We start from the raw sequence: 18,595 nt of genomic DNA, 5'->3' as shown, positions 1-18,595 counted from the left end.
GGGTAACGAAGGAAGCTCCGCGGGCCAAGAGGAGACCGGGGAGCCATGGCGGCGATCGGCGTCCACCTGGGGAGCACCTGCGCCTGCGCCGCCGTTTATAAGGCGAGTCGGGAGGCGGCGGGGTGGATTCAGTGGTTGGACTTTTGGGCTGCCTGCTTTCAGGAGTCTCTGCAACCAGAAAGCTAGCGCCTCAAGGATAAAGCATAGCCTTGGGGCCTCTTGTATGTAAAACTCTAAGTAGAACAGGATTCGAGTCCAGTAACACCTTGAAGGCCCTGACCTGCAAAGCCAGATCCCATCAGGAGCTAAGCAGGGTCGGCCTTGGTTAGTAATTGGACGGGAAACCTCCAGGGTTGCAGAGGCAGGCAGTGGCAGATTGGGTTGCCAGGTCCAGGTTGGGAAATTCCGGGAGATTTTGGAGGTGGAGCCTGAAAAGGGTGGAGTGAGGGGAGGGGCTTCAGTGGGGTATAATGCCACAGAGTTCACCCGTCAAAGCAGCCATTTTCTTCAGGGGAACTGATCTCTGTTGCCTGGAAGGTGCAATTCTGGGAGATCCCCAGCTATCACCTGGAGGCTGGCATCCCTATTGGCAGACCACCTCTGTTAGTCAGTCAAATGTTTATTGTGGTGCATAACCAGCACAATAACAACCTCTGTTAGTCCCTTGCCATGAAAACCCAGTCAGAGGTCGCCATAAGTCAACTCTGACTTGAGGGCTCTTTCCACCACCTTGAAGGCCTAAAAGAGTTTGAGGATCTGAACTTCTGAGAGTCAGGTAAGTGTGAGATGTGGTTTCTGACGAAGAGAGCTTTGACTCTCAGCAGCTCCTTCCCTGGAAATCTGGTTGGTCTTGAAGCATCGTGCCTGAAACTCTCTGCAAGTGGAAAGCTGACCTGTTATGAGGAAAGGTTAATCTCTTTCCCTACCCCTGAATAACAACACTCTCACTGCAAGCATACAATTAGGGAGAATCCCAGCCTAGCCTTTCTCCTTAAGGTGCTATTTTTTTGCTTGCTGGGAGTTTTCCTTTTATACTGGGAGTAGGGAAAAATAGTATGTTAAAATTGCTTGAATGAATCATTGAATAACCTGCCTTCTTTTGCAGACGAGCATTACAGTGGGTGATAAAAAGGTAGTCAAAACAAGAATGTCTATTTTAAAAAATGTTGTGATAGAAAGGCAGTGATTGTTACCCTCAATAACATAATCTAACCTGTTAAAAAGTTCTTCTGAATGGTTACCCTGCCCCACAGGCCCTGATACTTAGAAAAATGGGGATGTACTGGAGTGCGCCGTATTATGATGTTTTCATATAATTGTATTTGCTACCATTGTTTTTATCTTTGTGTTTTACTGTCATGTTGTGCTCTGCTCTGAGCCTGCTTGTGGGGGAAGAGTAGACAAAAAGTCAAATAAATAAACTCACAGTGCTGTTGATTTTAGTGGGCTTAGACTGGAGTAACTCTGTTTAGGATCATGCTTTCCGGTCTTGCCCTGTTCCTGATCTCTCCCCTGCCCTGTAGTCTGATGTGATACAATCCATTCTCTTACCACATTCTGTTGAACATGTGGGCCCAGTTCAAGATTTTCACTTAATGATGCTTTGTAAAAATGAACAGAACTGATTTCATGTTGCTTATAAAAAAAACAACTGCACATCCTTACTGTTGCTTTTTGATAATTTGTGTTCTGGCCACCTGTGTGCTTCTTGGAGGAAAGTTCTGAGTATAGTTTTTTGCAAACCATAAAAATCTTTTGTAAAGAATATTTTCACAGGGTTGTTTTGAGCATGAAATGCAGAAAAGAAGGGTGCAAGCTGCTTTGGGTCCCCACTGGGAACTGAAAGGCAGAATATAAGTTGATATGATGACCGTTGGTATCTTTCAAATTTATGAAATCAGAATGCAAATATGTCACTTCTCTTTTTAAGAGATGGGGGATGTTGATAATTTTTTCAGTCTTTGCACACAGATGCCCAAGTTCTCTTGATGGGAGAGGGTTTATTGCGGGGGATAAAACGGGGGATAGAATGGTGCTTTTAAATTGTATTTGTTTTTAAGCATGATTTGTAAGCTGCCTTGAAATAGATACTTTGAGGAAAAGTGGAATATACATATTTTAATAAACGTGTACTGCTTTTTTTAAATTTAATAAACAAATGAAAGTGTTCATTATGGCAAGATCATCTTTTGCTAGGCTTTTTCAAGACTGCAGAATTTTGGAATGATCATGGTTTGGGGTGGGTTGTTATTTTATAGACTGCATATAAAATGTTTTGCTTAAAATAGAGAAAACAGGTAGTACGCCTGATACAAAGCATATTTTATATCAGCACCATTTCAATGATAATTTAATAGAGCAAATATAGGGCATGTACTACTGGATCTTCTGACTTGGAGACCACAATATCTGTTAACAATTTGTGTGTCTGCAAAGAGCAGCCATGTTATCCTGGCATTGTTTGTATCTGTTTGTCATTTCAGTTTATTCTTTCTGTATAATGTATTGGGGGTTTTATACTTTTGTTGCTTAGTTTTTGTGAGGCTTAAAGAAAATTATAATCCCTGGTGATTATAATAATCTGAAGGAGCATTTTTCTTAGGATATGGGGATTTTAAAAATTATCAGTCTTGATTATGCTGAAGTAGAAGGTATGCTTAGCTTCAGAATTTGCTTTTTGTTTTCCTTTGTAAATTAAAAACACATGGTCCTGTCTGTATGCTTCCATTCTAGGAACAGAATCCAGTCTCTATGGTCAGCAAGACAATTCACCAATGCAGAAAATGCTTTTTAAAAACCTGCAATAAATGTGATTGTGTTTTATTCTTATTCCATTGATCCTGGTAATAAACTCATCATTTTTTTCTTCAGGATGGCCGTGCGGATGTTATTGCCAATGATGCTGGTGACAGAGTTACTCCTGTTGTTGTTGCATATTCAGAAAATGAAGAGGTACTTTCCCGTTTTTTTAATGTAGCTTGAAGTTGAAAACGACAATACATCTGTGTTTGATGATGTCATTGAATTCTCCTTGCAGGTGGTCGGTTTGGCAGCAAAGCAAAACAGAGTGAGAAACCTTTCAAATACTGTAGTAAAAGTGAAGCAAATTCTTGGGAGAAGGTATGCGGAACAATTGGAATAAACAGATAACTAAAAATGAGCCACTGAAATAAGTCTAAGTAATGTATTTTCTCATGAAGTCTCATCGTCAGTAAGCTGCTATTTGAACAAGAGCGCTAAATAGAACAGAAGAGAGCAATCATCAGTGTGTTTGTCTGGAATGGGATTTATTTTGTGTGTGTGACTATTTTTCTAAAGTAAGAAACCAAAAGCCAGTCCTATGACTTAGTATGTAAATAAAACTTTGATGTGGGATTTTGGCCAAAATGAGATTTCGTGCAACGTGATGCCTGTGAAATGAAAACGTGATTCCTTTTGAGACTTCCATTCTCCTTCTTTTGACAGCTCTGGTGATTTGCAAGCTCAGAAGTACATCGCAGAAAGTAAATGTTCGGTAAGTAAGAGTCTGTTTTATAGCTTTTCCCCATAAAAAGGATGATTTGATTTGTGTTTTTGGCATTCTCTTGTAAAGCATTACAGCTCATTTGTTTTTACAGTTGTGAGACTTGTTTCAGACACTTATGGGTCAAAAAGCCAGTTTGTTTCCACTTTTAGGTGCATATGGCTTGTGTTAGTAAAAGTAGTGGAAGCCGGTCTCCTGCTGAAACTGATTACCTCTCCCACTTGCTCTGAGCAGGTCAGACTGCTTAGCTGAATAGCCTCTGAAGTGAGAGGAATTTTTTTGAACATAGTTCAGCCAGTGTAGGGGGGAACTGGAGCAAGTAGGAGGATTACTCCGTTCTGCAGGACATTGACCAACCGCCAATGAGAAGGACTGCCCACAGTAAGTCTTAATATTCCTTCTTCACATACATGCATGAAGACTATTGAGGCAAATACATTCTTCTTGAGGTAGGGTGATCAGGCCACAAAACACCATCCAGGATGAAATCATTAAAATGACTGCATGAACAACAATACAGTATATTGAGAGCCAGTGTGGTGCAGTGGCTGTAGTGATGGGTTAGGTCTGGGCAACCCAGGTTTGAATCCCTGCTCTGCCATGAAAGCTTATTGGGGGGCCAGTCACATGCTCTCAGCCTAACCTACCTCAGAGGGTTGTTGGGACAGGAAAAAATGGAGAAGAGGAGAATGATGTAAGCCACTTTGGGTTGCCACTGGGGAGAAAAGAAGGGTATAAACAAAGTAAAATAATAATTTTTAAAAAGCCCAAACTGCCCCTTTTAATATCCAGAAGCCTAACAGAAAAGAAAACGTTCGCTTCCTTTCCCAAAAGCAGCTACTGATGGGTGTCTGTAGGGCTCCTCTGTATACTTTTGGCATCCTGACCTTGACTGCCTGTTCCAAACACCTGCAGCTTCCTCGAGAATGGTGGGAGAATAATTTCTGGCATGGGAATGAGCATGGGAATGGGGGAGGGGCCAAATGGGGGAGGGGCCAAAGCCTTCCCCTTTCCTCGGCATGACCTAAGAATTTAATAAGTGCCGTGCTGGGTTAGACCAGGGCCTCCCCAGTCCAGTATCCTGTCTCTCCAGTCACTCTGGAGAGCCAACAACCGGGAATGGAGGCTGTTCTGGTCAGGAAGGGGGGTGGGGAAAGAGACTCTCCTTAAGGCTTCCTTGGAAAGAACCCTGGTCACTGGCTGTCCTGGCACTGGTCTTCAGAGGTTGACTGCCTCTGAACGTGGAGGTTCCCTTTAGTCACCGTGGCTAGTAGCCGCTGGTGGACCTGCCCCTCCATGCATCTGTCTAATCCCCTTTTAAAGCTCTCCGTCCCTGCGGCCATCGCTGCATCCTCTGACCCTGAGTTCAGCATTTTAATCAGTCATTGAGTACAGACGTATTTCCTTATGCCCATCCAGAATCTGCTGCTCATCAACTTCATTGGATGCCCGTGAGTTCTAGTGTTTTAGGAGAAGGAGGAAAAGTTGTCCCTGTCTATCCTCTGCATAATGTTCTGTGCAATCTTACGCAGAGTCACTCCAGTCTAAGCCCATTGAAGTCAACTCTGCATAGGATTGCCCTGCCTGCAACCTAACTCTAGATATTTTCCATTGCTCCAAGTGCTATTTTCCAGCCTAGGTGTGATACCAGTGAAGTGAGCTTGACTGGAAAGAAAAGCACTGAACGCAGGGGTGGGCAGAGACTTAAGATCCGCCCCCCCCCGGGGTCTCCTGTTTTCCTTGTGAATGAGGCCGTGCCTAAACACACGTGGCTGCCATCATCAAATCTTATTTTGGGCCCTGAGAGAATCGTCTCTGTATATGGTTTGTGCTCATTTGTAGGTCATTGAAAAGAACGGAAAACTTCATTATGAAATAGATGGCAAATTTATTTCCCCTGAAGAAGTTGCAAAATTAATCTTCAGTAAAATGAAAGGTAAATAACTAACATTCTGTGCTTGGTTTTTCCTGATTTGAAAAGGTCGTTTTTTTAATGTGACCCTGCTGTTACGGAACTGTGTTTTTTGGCTTTTTTTGATGTTTAGAAACTGCTCAGTCTGCTTTGGGTTCCGACGTCAATGACACAGTTATTACGGTGCCATTTGATTTTGGAGAGAAACAGAAGAATGCTCTTGGGTAAGAAGATGGCTTGGAGACGGAGATTAAATGTATTTATTTTTTATTTTTATTTATGTCATTTATAGTCCGCCTTTCTCACTGAGGCTCAAGGCGGATTACACAGTATATACACAGTATGAGGTTTAATATGTACACAGTATGAGGTAAATACCATCAGTATCAAGTAAGAACATTTCAATACAATGCCATAAGGTAAACATATAAAAGTTTAAAGACATAGCATTAGCAAGGATCCAAGACATAGTAGAGATATTGAAGCAAAACATAATCAGTTCTAGGACTAACATTAGATAGCATGGAGCGATGGTTTGCAGGAATTTTAGCTATCAGCCAGTGGGCATTTAACTTGGGTATGGGAGATCTAGATTCAGATTCCAGCTCTCTCAAATATTAGGTACAATGGGTTTCTTAGGATGGGTCAGTATGGTTCTGCCTTCATTTCCATCTTTATAAAAATAAATGGTGACTTTATGCCATATCTAGTTATCCTGTTGCATGAATTAATATTTTTTTACCTATATGGCTGCTTAAGCAGGTCTTGAACTGGTGTAACAGTATGATGGAAATAATAATGACATCAAGGAAGATTTGTTCGGGTTCAGCTGTGCTAACACAAGACTGAGCATTTTTTGCTGTTCTGTATGGAGACAAGATGCTGACTTGGAATGAAATGTTGGTCACTTAACAATTTTGTCCATCTCAGGGAAGCCGCCATGGCAGCTGGCCTTAATGTTCTAAGGCTAATCCATGAACCGTCTGCAGCTCTGTTGGCGTATGGGATTGGGCAAGATTCACCCAACGGAAAAAGGTACTGAGCCACCAGTACTACTTTATGTGATACACAATGCATTTAAAAATACGTTGATTATCTAAAGTGATCTAGCTTAGAGCCGTTTAATTTCATAGTGAATTGAGAAGTGTGGTAGACTAAATGTTGCAAAGAAGAAAAATCGAATTGTGGTCGGTTATGATGGTGATTGCTTTTATGCCTGTAGTGTTATCCCAGTTCTTTAGGCCATTCTGAAGCTGCATTGGAATAAATAGTTTGGGGGTTACCACCTTAAAATTCACAACTTTGCACACGTCAGACTGCAACTATCCCGCACTCAGCTCCAGCAAATCTCAGTCATATCTGGGGTCCAAAACTCTTCTATGGTCTGTGTATGGAAGTTGCTAACTTGATAGTAGGTCTTTGGAAGAAAATGGCCGAACTTCAGTACAGGATTGTAAGTATTGTAGTCCAGGAATATGTTTTCGGAACTGTTTGGAAATGCCTGTGGTGCAGGCTCGTAAGTTCCCCAGAGATTCAACCTTGGAGAGGCATTTCTCAGAATGCTCCATGCTCGACTCCCTGCTATTCACACAGCTGAAATACCAATTAACAGCTTAGCCCTGATTGGTTCTTGGGTTGCTGGGTGATTCACTGAGGCCCGTAAAGATGGCTGCTCAGCTTGCTCGGTTCCTTGGTTAGTCCTCCCACAGTCGTTCCTCGTCATGCTGCCAGTATGCTAGAGAGAAGCTGGGAGCTGCACGGTGTTCTGCCTCCTCAGCATGTCCTTGTGCTGAATCAGCTAAGCACGGGCGGGGGCTCGCATTCTGACGGATGGGTGAGGTATGCCACAGTGGAAACCACTTAGAGGTGCCTGGGTAGCTGGCTCTCGCCTTTTAGATAGGCAGTTTTAATACGTAGCAACAATAAGGATCTCTTGTTTTAACGCCTGTTGCCTGAGTAAGAATGCTTCATGCTTTTGGAGACACTCTTTAACTAATAAGCTTATCTTTTACTAAGCGGAGTTTGGAACTCATGTCGTATGTGTGGGCACACCCCAGAAACAAACCCGAGATTGGAAAGCCTGGCCTTTGGGGAAGGGAGAGCTTTTGGTCTCACCGATAAGGAGAATGCGTCCTGCCTGCCTGGTTGCTGGAGTGGCTGTGAGAGAGCACTCTGGTAGGGGGGGCGGGGTAGTTTCAGAACCCCGGGCCGTAAGTTCCACACCTTGGACACCCTCTTCCCTGATAAATTGTTCGTCTCCACAGCAATAGGCTTGAAATCTGGGTCACAGAAGACCCTGTTGTAATAATATAGATTAAAGCACATTATACTAATCAATACTAAGCTAATATAGACTAATGGCTTGTATTCTAGGTGAACTTTTAAACTTTTCATGAACTGTCCGTGGATTTTTTTAAGAGTGTTAGGTAAACTAAAACAGGTGCTTTAATCTTTTGACAGCTAATTAAAAATAGTGGACTCCATCTAGATTAATGTTTCTTTATCGGAGACTGGAGCAATAGTGATCTCGTATCTTAACTCTTCCTGTCATTTCTCATGGATTTATGGCTTTGTTTTGCAAGTTAGCTATAACGTCATTTTTGGCTAATTAAAAGGTTATACAATAGAAATTATGAATATTCAACGAAGCATTAAACCAATCATAGTTTGCTTATCTTAGATAAAGATCTTAGATATTTGCCTGTGATAACCTATAAAACATGCTAATCTAGATAACGAGTTAGAGTTCTGATTGGAAGAGATCTCATGAAGATTAGGTCAGATTCTTATCTTTGCAATGTAGGCTATGAAAATCTTAATGCATTTCATAAGAACTTTTATTATTTTAAACTTAACAGTTAGGAAATGTTAGCAAATTTAATTCTGATTGCCTTTCTGTGTTCTATTTTTGTAGGACTTATATTAATAAATCATATATTTTTAACTACTTGCTTCATTAAAAATAGAGTATTTTCAATAAAAGAAGTAAACTCTAACAGGCGTCTGAGTACTTTGATTAGAAGCGGCAAAGCAATAAAGAACCTTTTACAAATAAATGTACTGATAAGCAAACGGTTCAAAGAACAATTTTGCTTGGCAGGTCTTGAACTTATTTCTGAACACTATCCAAAAGAAAAGATGTAGTGGAAGCTTAGTTCAGACACAGGCAAGAGAGCCTGTTACAACCCCTGGTGTATTCAGTGGAGGTGTGGCATGTTTCCCCCCCCACACACACACACACACTTATGTCCAGCCGCTGTGTACAGAAAATTGGCCTGTGGAAATGCAAAGCTGAGAACTCATAAATGTGGGGAGAATAAACAAGGCAAAACAATATGCTGAGTATCAGTTCAGGACTGTGTGATCTGCTCATGGGCTAAAATACTGGTAAAAAAATTACAAAATGTACGTTTCAGAATTTTAAAATCTGAATTCCTAGCCAAATTTGAGTGGCAATGAACTGAAATTTGAGTCTTAACCAGTTATGTTATATGCATTTTAAATGAAGAGTTTTTAAGAGACTGTTGTCTTGATTTTGAAAATCTGCCTTCAAGGGCTTTAGCATTATTATGCCTGTGCCCCATTAACATCACCAATCATGATTTTTAATTTTTGTCTGTCAAAGCAATGTCTTAGTTTACAAACTCGGAGGAACGTCCCTCTCTATCACAGTTATAGAAGTCAACAGTGGGCTGTACCGCATTCTTTCCACTAACACTGATGACAGCATCGGTGGGATCTGTTTCACAGAAGCCTTAGCACAACATCTGGCTTCCGAATTCCAGAGGTAAGAACTCCCGGCTTTCGAATCGCACGTGGAATTGAACCAACGTCTGAAATCATTGCTATTTCTCAGATTGTCAGCAAAGTTTGTAATTATGCATTAGTTTTTTGAATGATAGATGGTGATCTCATTTTCAAGAGTCATAATTGTCACTAAATGGTAAAGAGTCCAATAGCACCTTTAAGACTAACCAACTTTATTGTAGCATAAGCTTTCGAGAACCACAGCTGTCTTCATCAGATGCATCATCAGATGTATCTGACAAAGAGATCTGAGGTTCTCGAAAGCTTATGCTACAATAAAGGTAAGTCTTAAAGGTGCTACTGGGCTCTTTATTTTGCAACTACAGGCTAACATGGCTAACTCCTCTGGATAATTGTCACTGCAGCTGAGACAGACAAGTGTTCATCAACTTAAATGTGGGTGGGGGAAGGATTGTATTGTTACTGCTTTTTCATCTTGCTCTTCCTCCAGGGAACTCAGGGTGGTGGCATACATGGTTTTCCCCCTTTCAGTTTTATTCTCACAACAGCCCTGTGAAAGTGTGCCTGTCGAAGGTCATCTAATGAGTTTCAGACTGTCAGATTTTGAACTTGGATCTGTTTCAACACTGGCTCTTGCAAGTGTAATATATACTCCGCTTGATCAAAAAGAGTCCAGTAGCACCTTTAAGACTAACCAATTTTATTGTAGCATAAGCTTTCGAGAATCAAGTTCTCTTCATCAGATGCATGATCCGAACTGGTCAAATACAGAAGAGGAGGGATGAGAGGGGAGAAAGAAGGTGACATATATCACAAGGAGACAGAATGCAATTAGCGTGGAGGCAGTCAAAACATTCCTTTGCTTGGAAATGTAAACATCTCCTTTTGGTGTGCAGTCAGTTTGCCGTATTCATTTGTAAGTATCCAGACTAGTACCCAGAAACAGTCTGCTCCAGGACAAACCTAAAGGAACTAACAACAGAACACCACTGGTTGTCACCTATAGCTCCCAGCTCAAACCCATCCAACGTATCATCAGTGAGCTACAACCCATCCTGGAAAATGATACCTCTCTCTCAGAAGTCCTGGGTGGAAGACCTTTCCTTGCCTACAGACTGCCCCCCAATCTTAAACGACTTCTCACGTACAATCATGAATCGGCCAGCAGAGTCACCAGCACAGGTACCAGGCCCTGCAACAGACCCAGATGCCAGCTCTGCCCCTATATCTACCCAGGGAATACAATTACAGGACCCAATGGCATCAACTACACTGTCTCTGGCTCTTACAGCTGCTCATCCTCCAATCTTTTTTTTTTAATTTTTTTTTAAATTTTTTTATTTTTCATAACTACAAAACACTACACAGCACTACACAAGACTATCACAAGGAAAGGGGAGAGGGAAGGGACAAAGGGGGATGGAAAAAGAAAAGGGGGGGGAATGAACTACAAACACTAAACACTACACTTCAATGTTTTCCCTTCATACTGTCATAATACAAAAATAGCTCCATAGGATAATGATGGAGTGGTTAATCATACAGAGAATAAACATTTCAAATTCTGATTAAACTTTCCTCCCCCTTCTAGGTCCCGGACGCAATTCTCTCTGTGCAACCGCTATTGCGGTGCTCTCCTCCTCCTCCCCCCCCTCCGGCTTCTCCTTTTCTTCATTCTCGGTGCAGCAGAGTTCCGGGTTTTTATTCTCAAAATCCTTTAGTTGATCTTCTGATAGTATCTTATAGGCCTGATCTTTATATCTAAACCATATTCCTTCCGGGAATAACCATTTGTACTTTATTCCATGGTCCCTCAGAAGAGCTGCAAACTTTTTATACTTAAAACGCCTTTTCCGGACTAGAAATGGAACGTCCTTCAAAATCTTGACTTTCAAACCCAAAAAGTCCAAATCCGCATTGTATGAGTTATATAGGATGGTGTCCCGAATCTTTTTAAATGAAAAGTCAATAATGATCTCACGAGGCAACTGTCGCTTTGTTGCATATTTTGAAGAAGCCCGACGGACCTCCAAAATGGCGCTTTTAACCTCTTCTTTAGTCGTCCTCGCGGGTATCGCCAATAGTGCTCATCCTCCAATCTGATATATGCCCTCATGTGCCAACAATGTCCTTCTGCTCTGTACATTGGACAAACCAGCCAACCTCTACGCAAAAGAATAAATGGACACAAATCTGACATTAGAAATGGAAACGTCCAAAAACCAGTGGGAGAACACTTCAATCTACCAGGACATTCCACCAAAGACTTAAAGGTCGCTGTGGTTTAACAGAAACCTTTCAAAAACAAAATCCAACGGGAGGCTGCTGAATTGGAATTCATATGCAAATTTGACTCTGTCAAGATGGGACTGAATAGGGACTATGAATGGTTATCACATTACCACAGGTAACAGATTTCCTTTACAGAGATGGGGCCTGGGGGAGCTCAGTGGCACCTGGCGTGGGCTTTCGGGGATCACAGTTCTCTTTGTCAGATGCAGCTGGCAGGGAGAGCTGTGGTCATCGAAGGCTTATACTACATAGGAACTGGATACTTAAAAATGAATACGGCAAACTGACTGCACACCAAAAGGAGATGTTTACATTTCCAAGCAAAGGAATGTTTTGACTGCCTCCACGCTAATTGCATTCTGTCTCCTTGTGATATATGTCACCTTCTTTCTCCCCTCTCATCCCTCCTCTTCTGTATTTGACCAGTTCGGATCATGCATCTGATGAAGAGAACTTGATTCTCGAAAACTTATGCTACAATAAAATTGGTTAGTCTTAAAGGTGCTACTGGACTCTTTTTGATTTTGCTACTACAGACTAACACGGCTAACTCCTCTGGATCTATACTCCGCTTGATCAACCTGAAAAAGATCCCAGACTTGTAAATAGCTACTGGCCTGTGTTGTGTAAGAGTGGTCTCTCCAGGCAATCAGGGAAGGAAGCTTTGCAAAAAGGCTTCTTTCGTTCAAGCCGCTTACATAAGCAGTTGGGAGCAAACAGTGGCTTACATGTCCTTCTTTGTAAGGCTGAAAGTCTGTACTGTTTGCTCCGTCACGTGTGCATCGAACACGGTTATAATGCATAGTTAGGGGCAAGTTCCAGCAGAAGGGATGTGCTTTTAAGGTCGTCTGTTTTTTTCCCAGTGTGATGGAAAGAGTTAAGAGATGCTTAACTCTGTGTGCTTAACGCTGGGCTTTGTACTTTGTCAAGGCGCCTAACCTTTAAGGCTAATGGTGACTAATATATTTCTGAGTGTTATTTTTTTTCCTGCAATTGATAATGAAACGTTCATAAAAACCTAGGACTTACAAATATGACGTGAGAGGGAACTCCAGGGCCATGATGAAACTGATGAACAGTGCTGAAGTGGCAAAGCACGCTCTGTCCATGCTGGGAAGCGCAAACTGCTTTGTCGACTCCCTCTATGATGGAATGGATTTCGACTGTAATGTTTCCAGGTAAGGCAGAATCTCTTGGCTTTCCTTGCGGGAGCCTCTCGATTCCTTAAGTGGTAACCCTAAACACACTTCCTGAACCATAGTTTCTATTTACTGGATGCTACCATTTAATTATTCATCAGTTTTACAAATTTGAATCAGATTGCTTATGTGAAAACTTGCAGCTGCCTTTACAGAGTTCTGCCCTCTCAGATCTTTTTGAAATAAACGTGTGGTCACTTGTACACACTTGGAATGCCCAAGGCTAGAAATTGCTCTTCCATTTAGCTTCTTTTATTGGAGCTGTTTAGACCTGCTCTGCATGCCTTGCTCCAAATACTGCGGCGCAGGCCTCCGCTTGTGGTGCAGTAGCTACATTACATATACAGCTGAGCTCCTCAGTGAATTTTTTCCTCTAGAAGAGAATGGATTTAATTGTTTCTTTTTGTTTCTTCGCCTTTTAAAAAAAAACAGGGCCAGATTTGAACTGATTTGTTCCGCATTGTTTAACAAATGCATAGACGCTATAAAAAAACTCTTGCATCAAGTTGGACTGGCAGCAGATGATATCCACAAGGTAATCTTGAAATATTTTTTTTGTTCTTAAAGCACTGGAATAGTCCCAAGAAAGATGGTGCCTAGTGCCCATCTCCTTACTTATATGATGCGAGTCACACAGGCATGAAGACTGTAGATGTTAATTCTGATTAGTTTGCCTGTAAGTGTGTGAGCTTGTGAGCAGCCCCGCTGGCCTGGTCATCTCTGTTGAGTGAGATTTTTTTCCGAGTAATTCAGCTTGTGTTTTTAAATAACCTGGAAGAGCTTCTTGCTTATATTTTCTTCCAGGCCATTACAGTGTGTCACAAATCGCAAATATAGTTATGCCTAAACAAGTAGTCTAGTAATTTTAAACACTAGTAAACCTTCAATACTAACAGCCTTTGGGACACTGTTGTGGCTTTAAGAAAAAGGTTCATTTTTTTTCTTGATAAGCTTCAAGCCATTAGTGGCAGTATTCAATGTGCAATCTTGTCTAGCTAATTTTATATTTTAAAAGGTGTATTTTTATACAAATATGTTCACCAAATGTCGAATCTTTGTGCATGAATGTGTGTGACAAGTTTTCTAGGGTCTAGACACCATTCCATGCAGGATTTCTTCCCTCACATCTCAGCTTAGCCTGAAAGATGGCCTCCTGCCTTGGCATGGCTGATCTGGCCCCCTGGATACATGGCACATTAACATCGAGTCTAGACTACTGTAATGCATTCTACATAGGTCTCCCTAAAAGTTGACTTGGAGACTCCAGCTGGTACAGAACACTGCACACAAAAACACAGTTTCCCATCCAGGTATCTCTCTTGCTGATTTACTCCGTTAAAAAGAATTTTTACCTCAGAAATCACTTAAAAACCTTCATAAACCCAGTGTCATTAAATTGTGACAGATTTCCTGGGGGACCACCCCATAGGAATTTTCCTTCCTGGTACAATACCCCCAGGGTTCAAAAAGGAAAATTAAAAAAGAAAATTAGGAGGAGATGGGATCAGGGCGTGAGCATAAACCCATCTAAACCTCAACCCGTAACAGGTGAAACCTTTCAAGTTGAGATAAATATCAACGCTTATCCAGGAAGTGAGATGTAAGTTTTTGCACAGTATGTGTTTCAAGAAAACACTCATTTCTCTAAAATCTCGCTCCTGACTAACTTAATCTGCCCCCGGCCCCAAACTTAACCTTTCCCCCAGCTTACTGTTCCCATTGGGTGATTCTGAGCAGTGCTCTCATTGCCTGCTGAGTCTCGGGGGGATATTTCTGTGCCCTGCCTATTACGTTGGGATGTTAAGTTGGCACCTTCGCTAAAAAGCGCTTAGAATGCCTCCCAGCAGAATTTAGATAACTAATATACACAATGTTCTGTTTCAAAAAGGTTGCTTTTTAAGTTAGTTTGAAAACCTACTCCACACATTTAAGTTTGTACGCTTAAATGTTGCTCTGTTAATTTTCCCTTTTCTAGGTGGTTCTCTGTGGTGGATCTGCTCGTATCCCTAAGCTGCAACAGCTGATCAAAGACCTCTTCCCCACTGTTGACTTGTTGAACTCTATACCTCCAGATGAAGTCATTCCTATCGGGGCTGCAATAGAAGCTGGAATACTGTTAGGAAGAGAGAATCTCTCTTTAGACAATGAGATCCTGTCTGTTGAATGTTCCACCAAAGACATATTGGTCAAAGTAAGACTGCTTTTTTTCTTAGCTTAGTCATCACTAAGCAATCTTTTGGCCTTTTAATTTTAAGATCTTGCTTAAAGGTCATGAGGACTTCAGTTGAAATGAGCGGTTGAAGGTTTATCTAACAGTGCAGCCTTATGCAACTACTGTAATTCCAGAACTCCGCAAGATTGCACTGACAATAAACTCATATAGTGATTTTTTGTTAATATGATAGTTACAGTATTCTCATGCCAAGTTTAGATAAAGCATTAATTTTTTTTAGTATCTCAGAGAGGTTTTGAGTTCAAGGAAAGGTGCCTAAGTACGGGTTGCATTAGGTTCTAGAATCTAGATACACTGGGAATTTTCATAGGCCTTCAGATAAGTAGTATGGCTTTATTTGCCATTCTATAAACATATCCTTAGTACAACTTTTCTTTCTTTTTATGTTAACTTAGAGTGATGGGCAAAAATGAGTTTTTTTTTTAAACCATGCAATCTAGTCTCTCTTTTAAAATTAAGGATAGTTGTGTTACTTGTAAAAGCACTAATTTTCTTTTTTTGTTCTGGAATAAACTAATTACTTCAAATTTGGTGTTTTTTTCCTCCAAAGTGCTGAGGCTGCAAATTTTTCATTTTCTTAGACAGTGGACGAGTCTGGTGCAGATAAATTTATGGTGGCATTACCATCAGGAACACCTTTACCAGCTCGAAGGCAACATATTTTACAAGCCCCAGGAAACAACTCCTCCATCTTTGTAGAATTTTATGAGTCTCTGGAAAAAAGCCCCATAAAAGAGGATGACAAATTTGCACAGGTGAGCAAGTACCAGTAGAAAAGTACGATACTGTTTTGCGTGTTTAACAGTCATTGCCTGTTAAAATCATCACTCTTGTAGGAGCTCCACAGTATTTGCAGATAGTTTTAATTGAATATTGCCTTTAAGAGGCTTAAACAACAAAGCAATGACTTGTGAAAGGATTGTTACATCTCACTGCTGCGAAAAATGAGGTGGCTGTTTCGAAGTAAATAATTAACTTTAACTTTGGGGCTTTGCTGTCCATACATTACTGCATGATCCTTATCGAAGCTCCCAAAGGCAGACACTGCATGGCGTTTGTTTAAAAATAGATCCCATGCTCAGCTCTTGAGGGTTCACAGGGCAGCTTGTGGTCACAATACATATAGACAGTATTTAAAAACAGATGTTTGCCTTCTCCATAGTATAGAAGTCACTGCAGTGTGTTTTCTTTCTGTGCTGAGCCTCTTCTCTGTGCCGTTATTACGCCTCAAGAAATGGGGGGGGCGGGGGGGTGGAACAGGGGCTTCTGTAGATGACTCTCTCTTACAGTCTCTTTTCATATCGCCTTGGTGCTGTGGGAGGGAGTGGTTTCCATGCCATGAGGTCTCCTCATGAGGCTGTGTTGTGAGTGAGGCACATGTTAACTGATTTTTCCCCCTTTTAACCCCTTTCTGTCCCTGTAATAAATGTAGAAAGAACTGGTGCAGCTTAGGCTACTGGGAATTTATCTAACCCTGGATTATGGAATTTCACAGCAAGTTTTGTTCTTTAAAACTCCTTTCATAAAAATCACTTTGGAATTTTGTTGAGGCTGAATTCCATATGGGTACATTTTCATACACATGAAAATGCCGGGTAAAGTGGGTAAAACAAAGTGATTTTGAATCTGATTTGCTAACAAATTTCTACAGCAGGTCATGTTCTAGATGCTGATTAAACACAAATATATCTTTATTGTTTACACAGATTGTACTCCAGGATTTAGATGTAAAAGAAGATGGCCTGCATGACATACTAACTGTTCTTACGATGAAAAGGTACAACGAAACCAAAGTATTCATACAAAACATATATCTCACAGAAATTTTAGTTTTTCTCTTTTTATGTGTTAGGAATGATACACATTTTCATGTTGCTGTGAAAACTCTAGAGAAGTTCAGGAATTAAGGAAAAAACTGTTCGCATATGTCTGCATAATTCTTCAATTAGCACTGAATTTAGTTCATATAATTTGCAATCTATTTTGTTTAAACATGGAACACAGTAGTTTTCTTTAATACTGAAATCCCACTTCACTGACACACAGAAGGTATGTCCACATGGATCCAGTGCAGCATTTCTGGGATCACAAGGACTTCCACCTGCCAAGTGTGGTTTCCTTACTTTTGACTTCTTGCTGTAGTACTCACACACACGCACGCAAGTGCCGCTCTTGGACAGGATCCCAGGAACAGCATTTAAGGCGGCATTTGGAATTGGAGGGGGGAAGGCGAAACAGTCCACACTTGTTAGGTAGAAGTCCTTCTTCCAAAGAGAGACCGCTTTTGGATCTAAGCGGTGGGTTTTCCAAGGTTGCCCAGAAAGAAGAGCAGCTTTGAGATAATCTACTGGAAGTCGGTTTATCTGGGTCATCTGCCAAGTAATCAGGGCTTGCTTCCCTAAGTAAAACTTCCAAGGGGGCTTGCAGGGGTGGGTGTGCTGTACTTTGTTAGTGGTAGAATGGTGGACGTATTCGACATAACTTAATTTTTCAAGTCTTAGTCTCGTCCCCCATCCCCGCCCCTACCCCCCGTTCAGTCTTTCTCATGGTGCGCCCTTGCCCATAGCTTGGGCCTGGGTTTCTAATCACCTCTCTTATTCATGCACTAAGATGTCATTGGGGTTTCATAGGCTTTGGATTGTTTCCATTATAAAAACCTCTCTCTTACTTAGGGATGGCTCCTTACATGTCACCTGCACCGATCAAGATACTGGAAAATGTGAAGCTGTTACAGTGGAAGTTGCAACATAACCTTACTTGGATATTTTGAAAAGCTTTCTTTGTTGCCCACAAGTATTCTGAAAGCGTTTTAATTGAAAGATGGTATTTACAATACTAAAAAAAAACATTGACAAGAAAGTCTGCAGGCATGTGTGTAGAAAGTGGGAAGACCGAGAGCGCGCCACATGGCTATAGAAGCCCACCGCTCAAATTTCTACTTTGAACCAAAACAAACTTCATAGAGTTTATAAAAAACAGGGCAGGGAATCCTGAATCAGAGTTTTTCTACTTTCGGTATTATCCAGATGGTTTTACTTTCATTAACAATGTGCACCGTTACCACTTGTGTATGTGAATATTAATAAAATGTTTGGGTGTTTATTTAATATTATGACTGAGCTCCCATGTTGCCTCTAGCAAAGTTGTCCAGCTTACCTCATCGCGGGTGAAAACCATCCCCAGCATCTTAAACCGAGGGCATGTTTCCCCCCTAGATAGTCCTTAAAGGTTTCTCTGACACCACTACGACACTACAGAACCCACAGGGGTGCTGACTCTGGGGCTGCGTTCTGCTGCCCCCTCCCCTCCCCGCCAGCAGTCTCTTCCTCTGGCCTAGCTACAGTTGGGGGCTACTCCAGGCCCTTCACACTGAGCTTATTCATTCCTCTGCGCTGGTCAAGGGTCTCTTCTGCAGTTATAACATTTCAGTTCCCCGTGATCCATTTCTTAGGAATCCTGCAAGCTCCAGCACAGCCCCGCCATGCTATTTGTGCCAAAAGCCTTTTTAGGAGAAATTAGAGATATTCATAACTTCATTAGGCTTCTGTGCTGCTACAAGGGATTAAATATGCAGCCAAGGCTTCTCAGTGGCATCTGGATTTGAGAAGCAATAAGTAGCTGCATGAATTACCATTGATTTGAGATTCAGAAGGCAGAGATCTGGCAGT

The 18,595-nt window shown here is 41.5% G+C and overlaps 1 protein-coding gene across 1 annotated transcript; it reads left to right on the top strand.

Moving 5' to 3' along the window:
- The first annotated feature begins 23 nt into the window (after nt 1–23).
- HSPA14 (heat shock protein family A (Hsp70) member 14) lies at nt 24–18,029 on the top strand. The gene is made up of 14 exons (XM_054988778.1): nt 24–102; nt 2,872–2,952; nt 3,038–3,120; nt 3,466–3,514; nt 5,366–5,459; nt 5,569–5,659; nt 6,366–6,470; nt 9,061–9,222; nt 12,518–12,673; nt 13,127–13,229; nt 14,670–14,885; nt 15,509–15,682; nt 16,634–16,704; nt 17,600–18,029. The coding sequence occupies exons 1-14, from the start codon at nt 46–48 to the stop codon at nt 17,676–17,678; spliced, it is 1,521 nt and encodes a 506-aa protein (XP_054844753.1). The 5' UTR covers nt 24–45; the 3' UTR covers nt 17,679–18,029.
- Nucleotides 18,030–18,595: the final 566 nt, after the last annotated feature.

Source organism: Eublepharis macularius, chromosome 9 (assembly GCF_028583425.1).
Source record: "Eublepharis macularius isolate TG4126 chromosome 9, MPM_Emac_v1.0, whole genome shotgun sequence".
In the NCBI taxonomy this organism is placed as follows: Eukaryota; Metazoa; Chordata; class Lepidosauria; order Squamata; family Eublepharidae; genus Eublepharis; species Eublepharis macularius.
The sequence above is the reverse complement of the archived record's forward strand: the minus strand, read 5'-3'. Positions and strand labels throughout refer to the sequence as shown.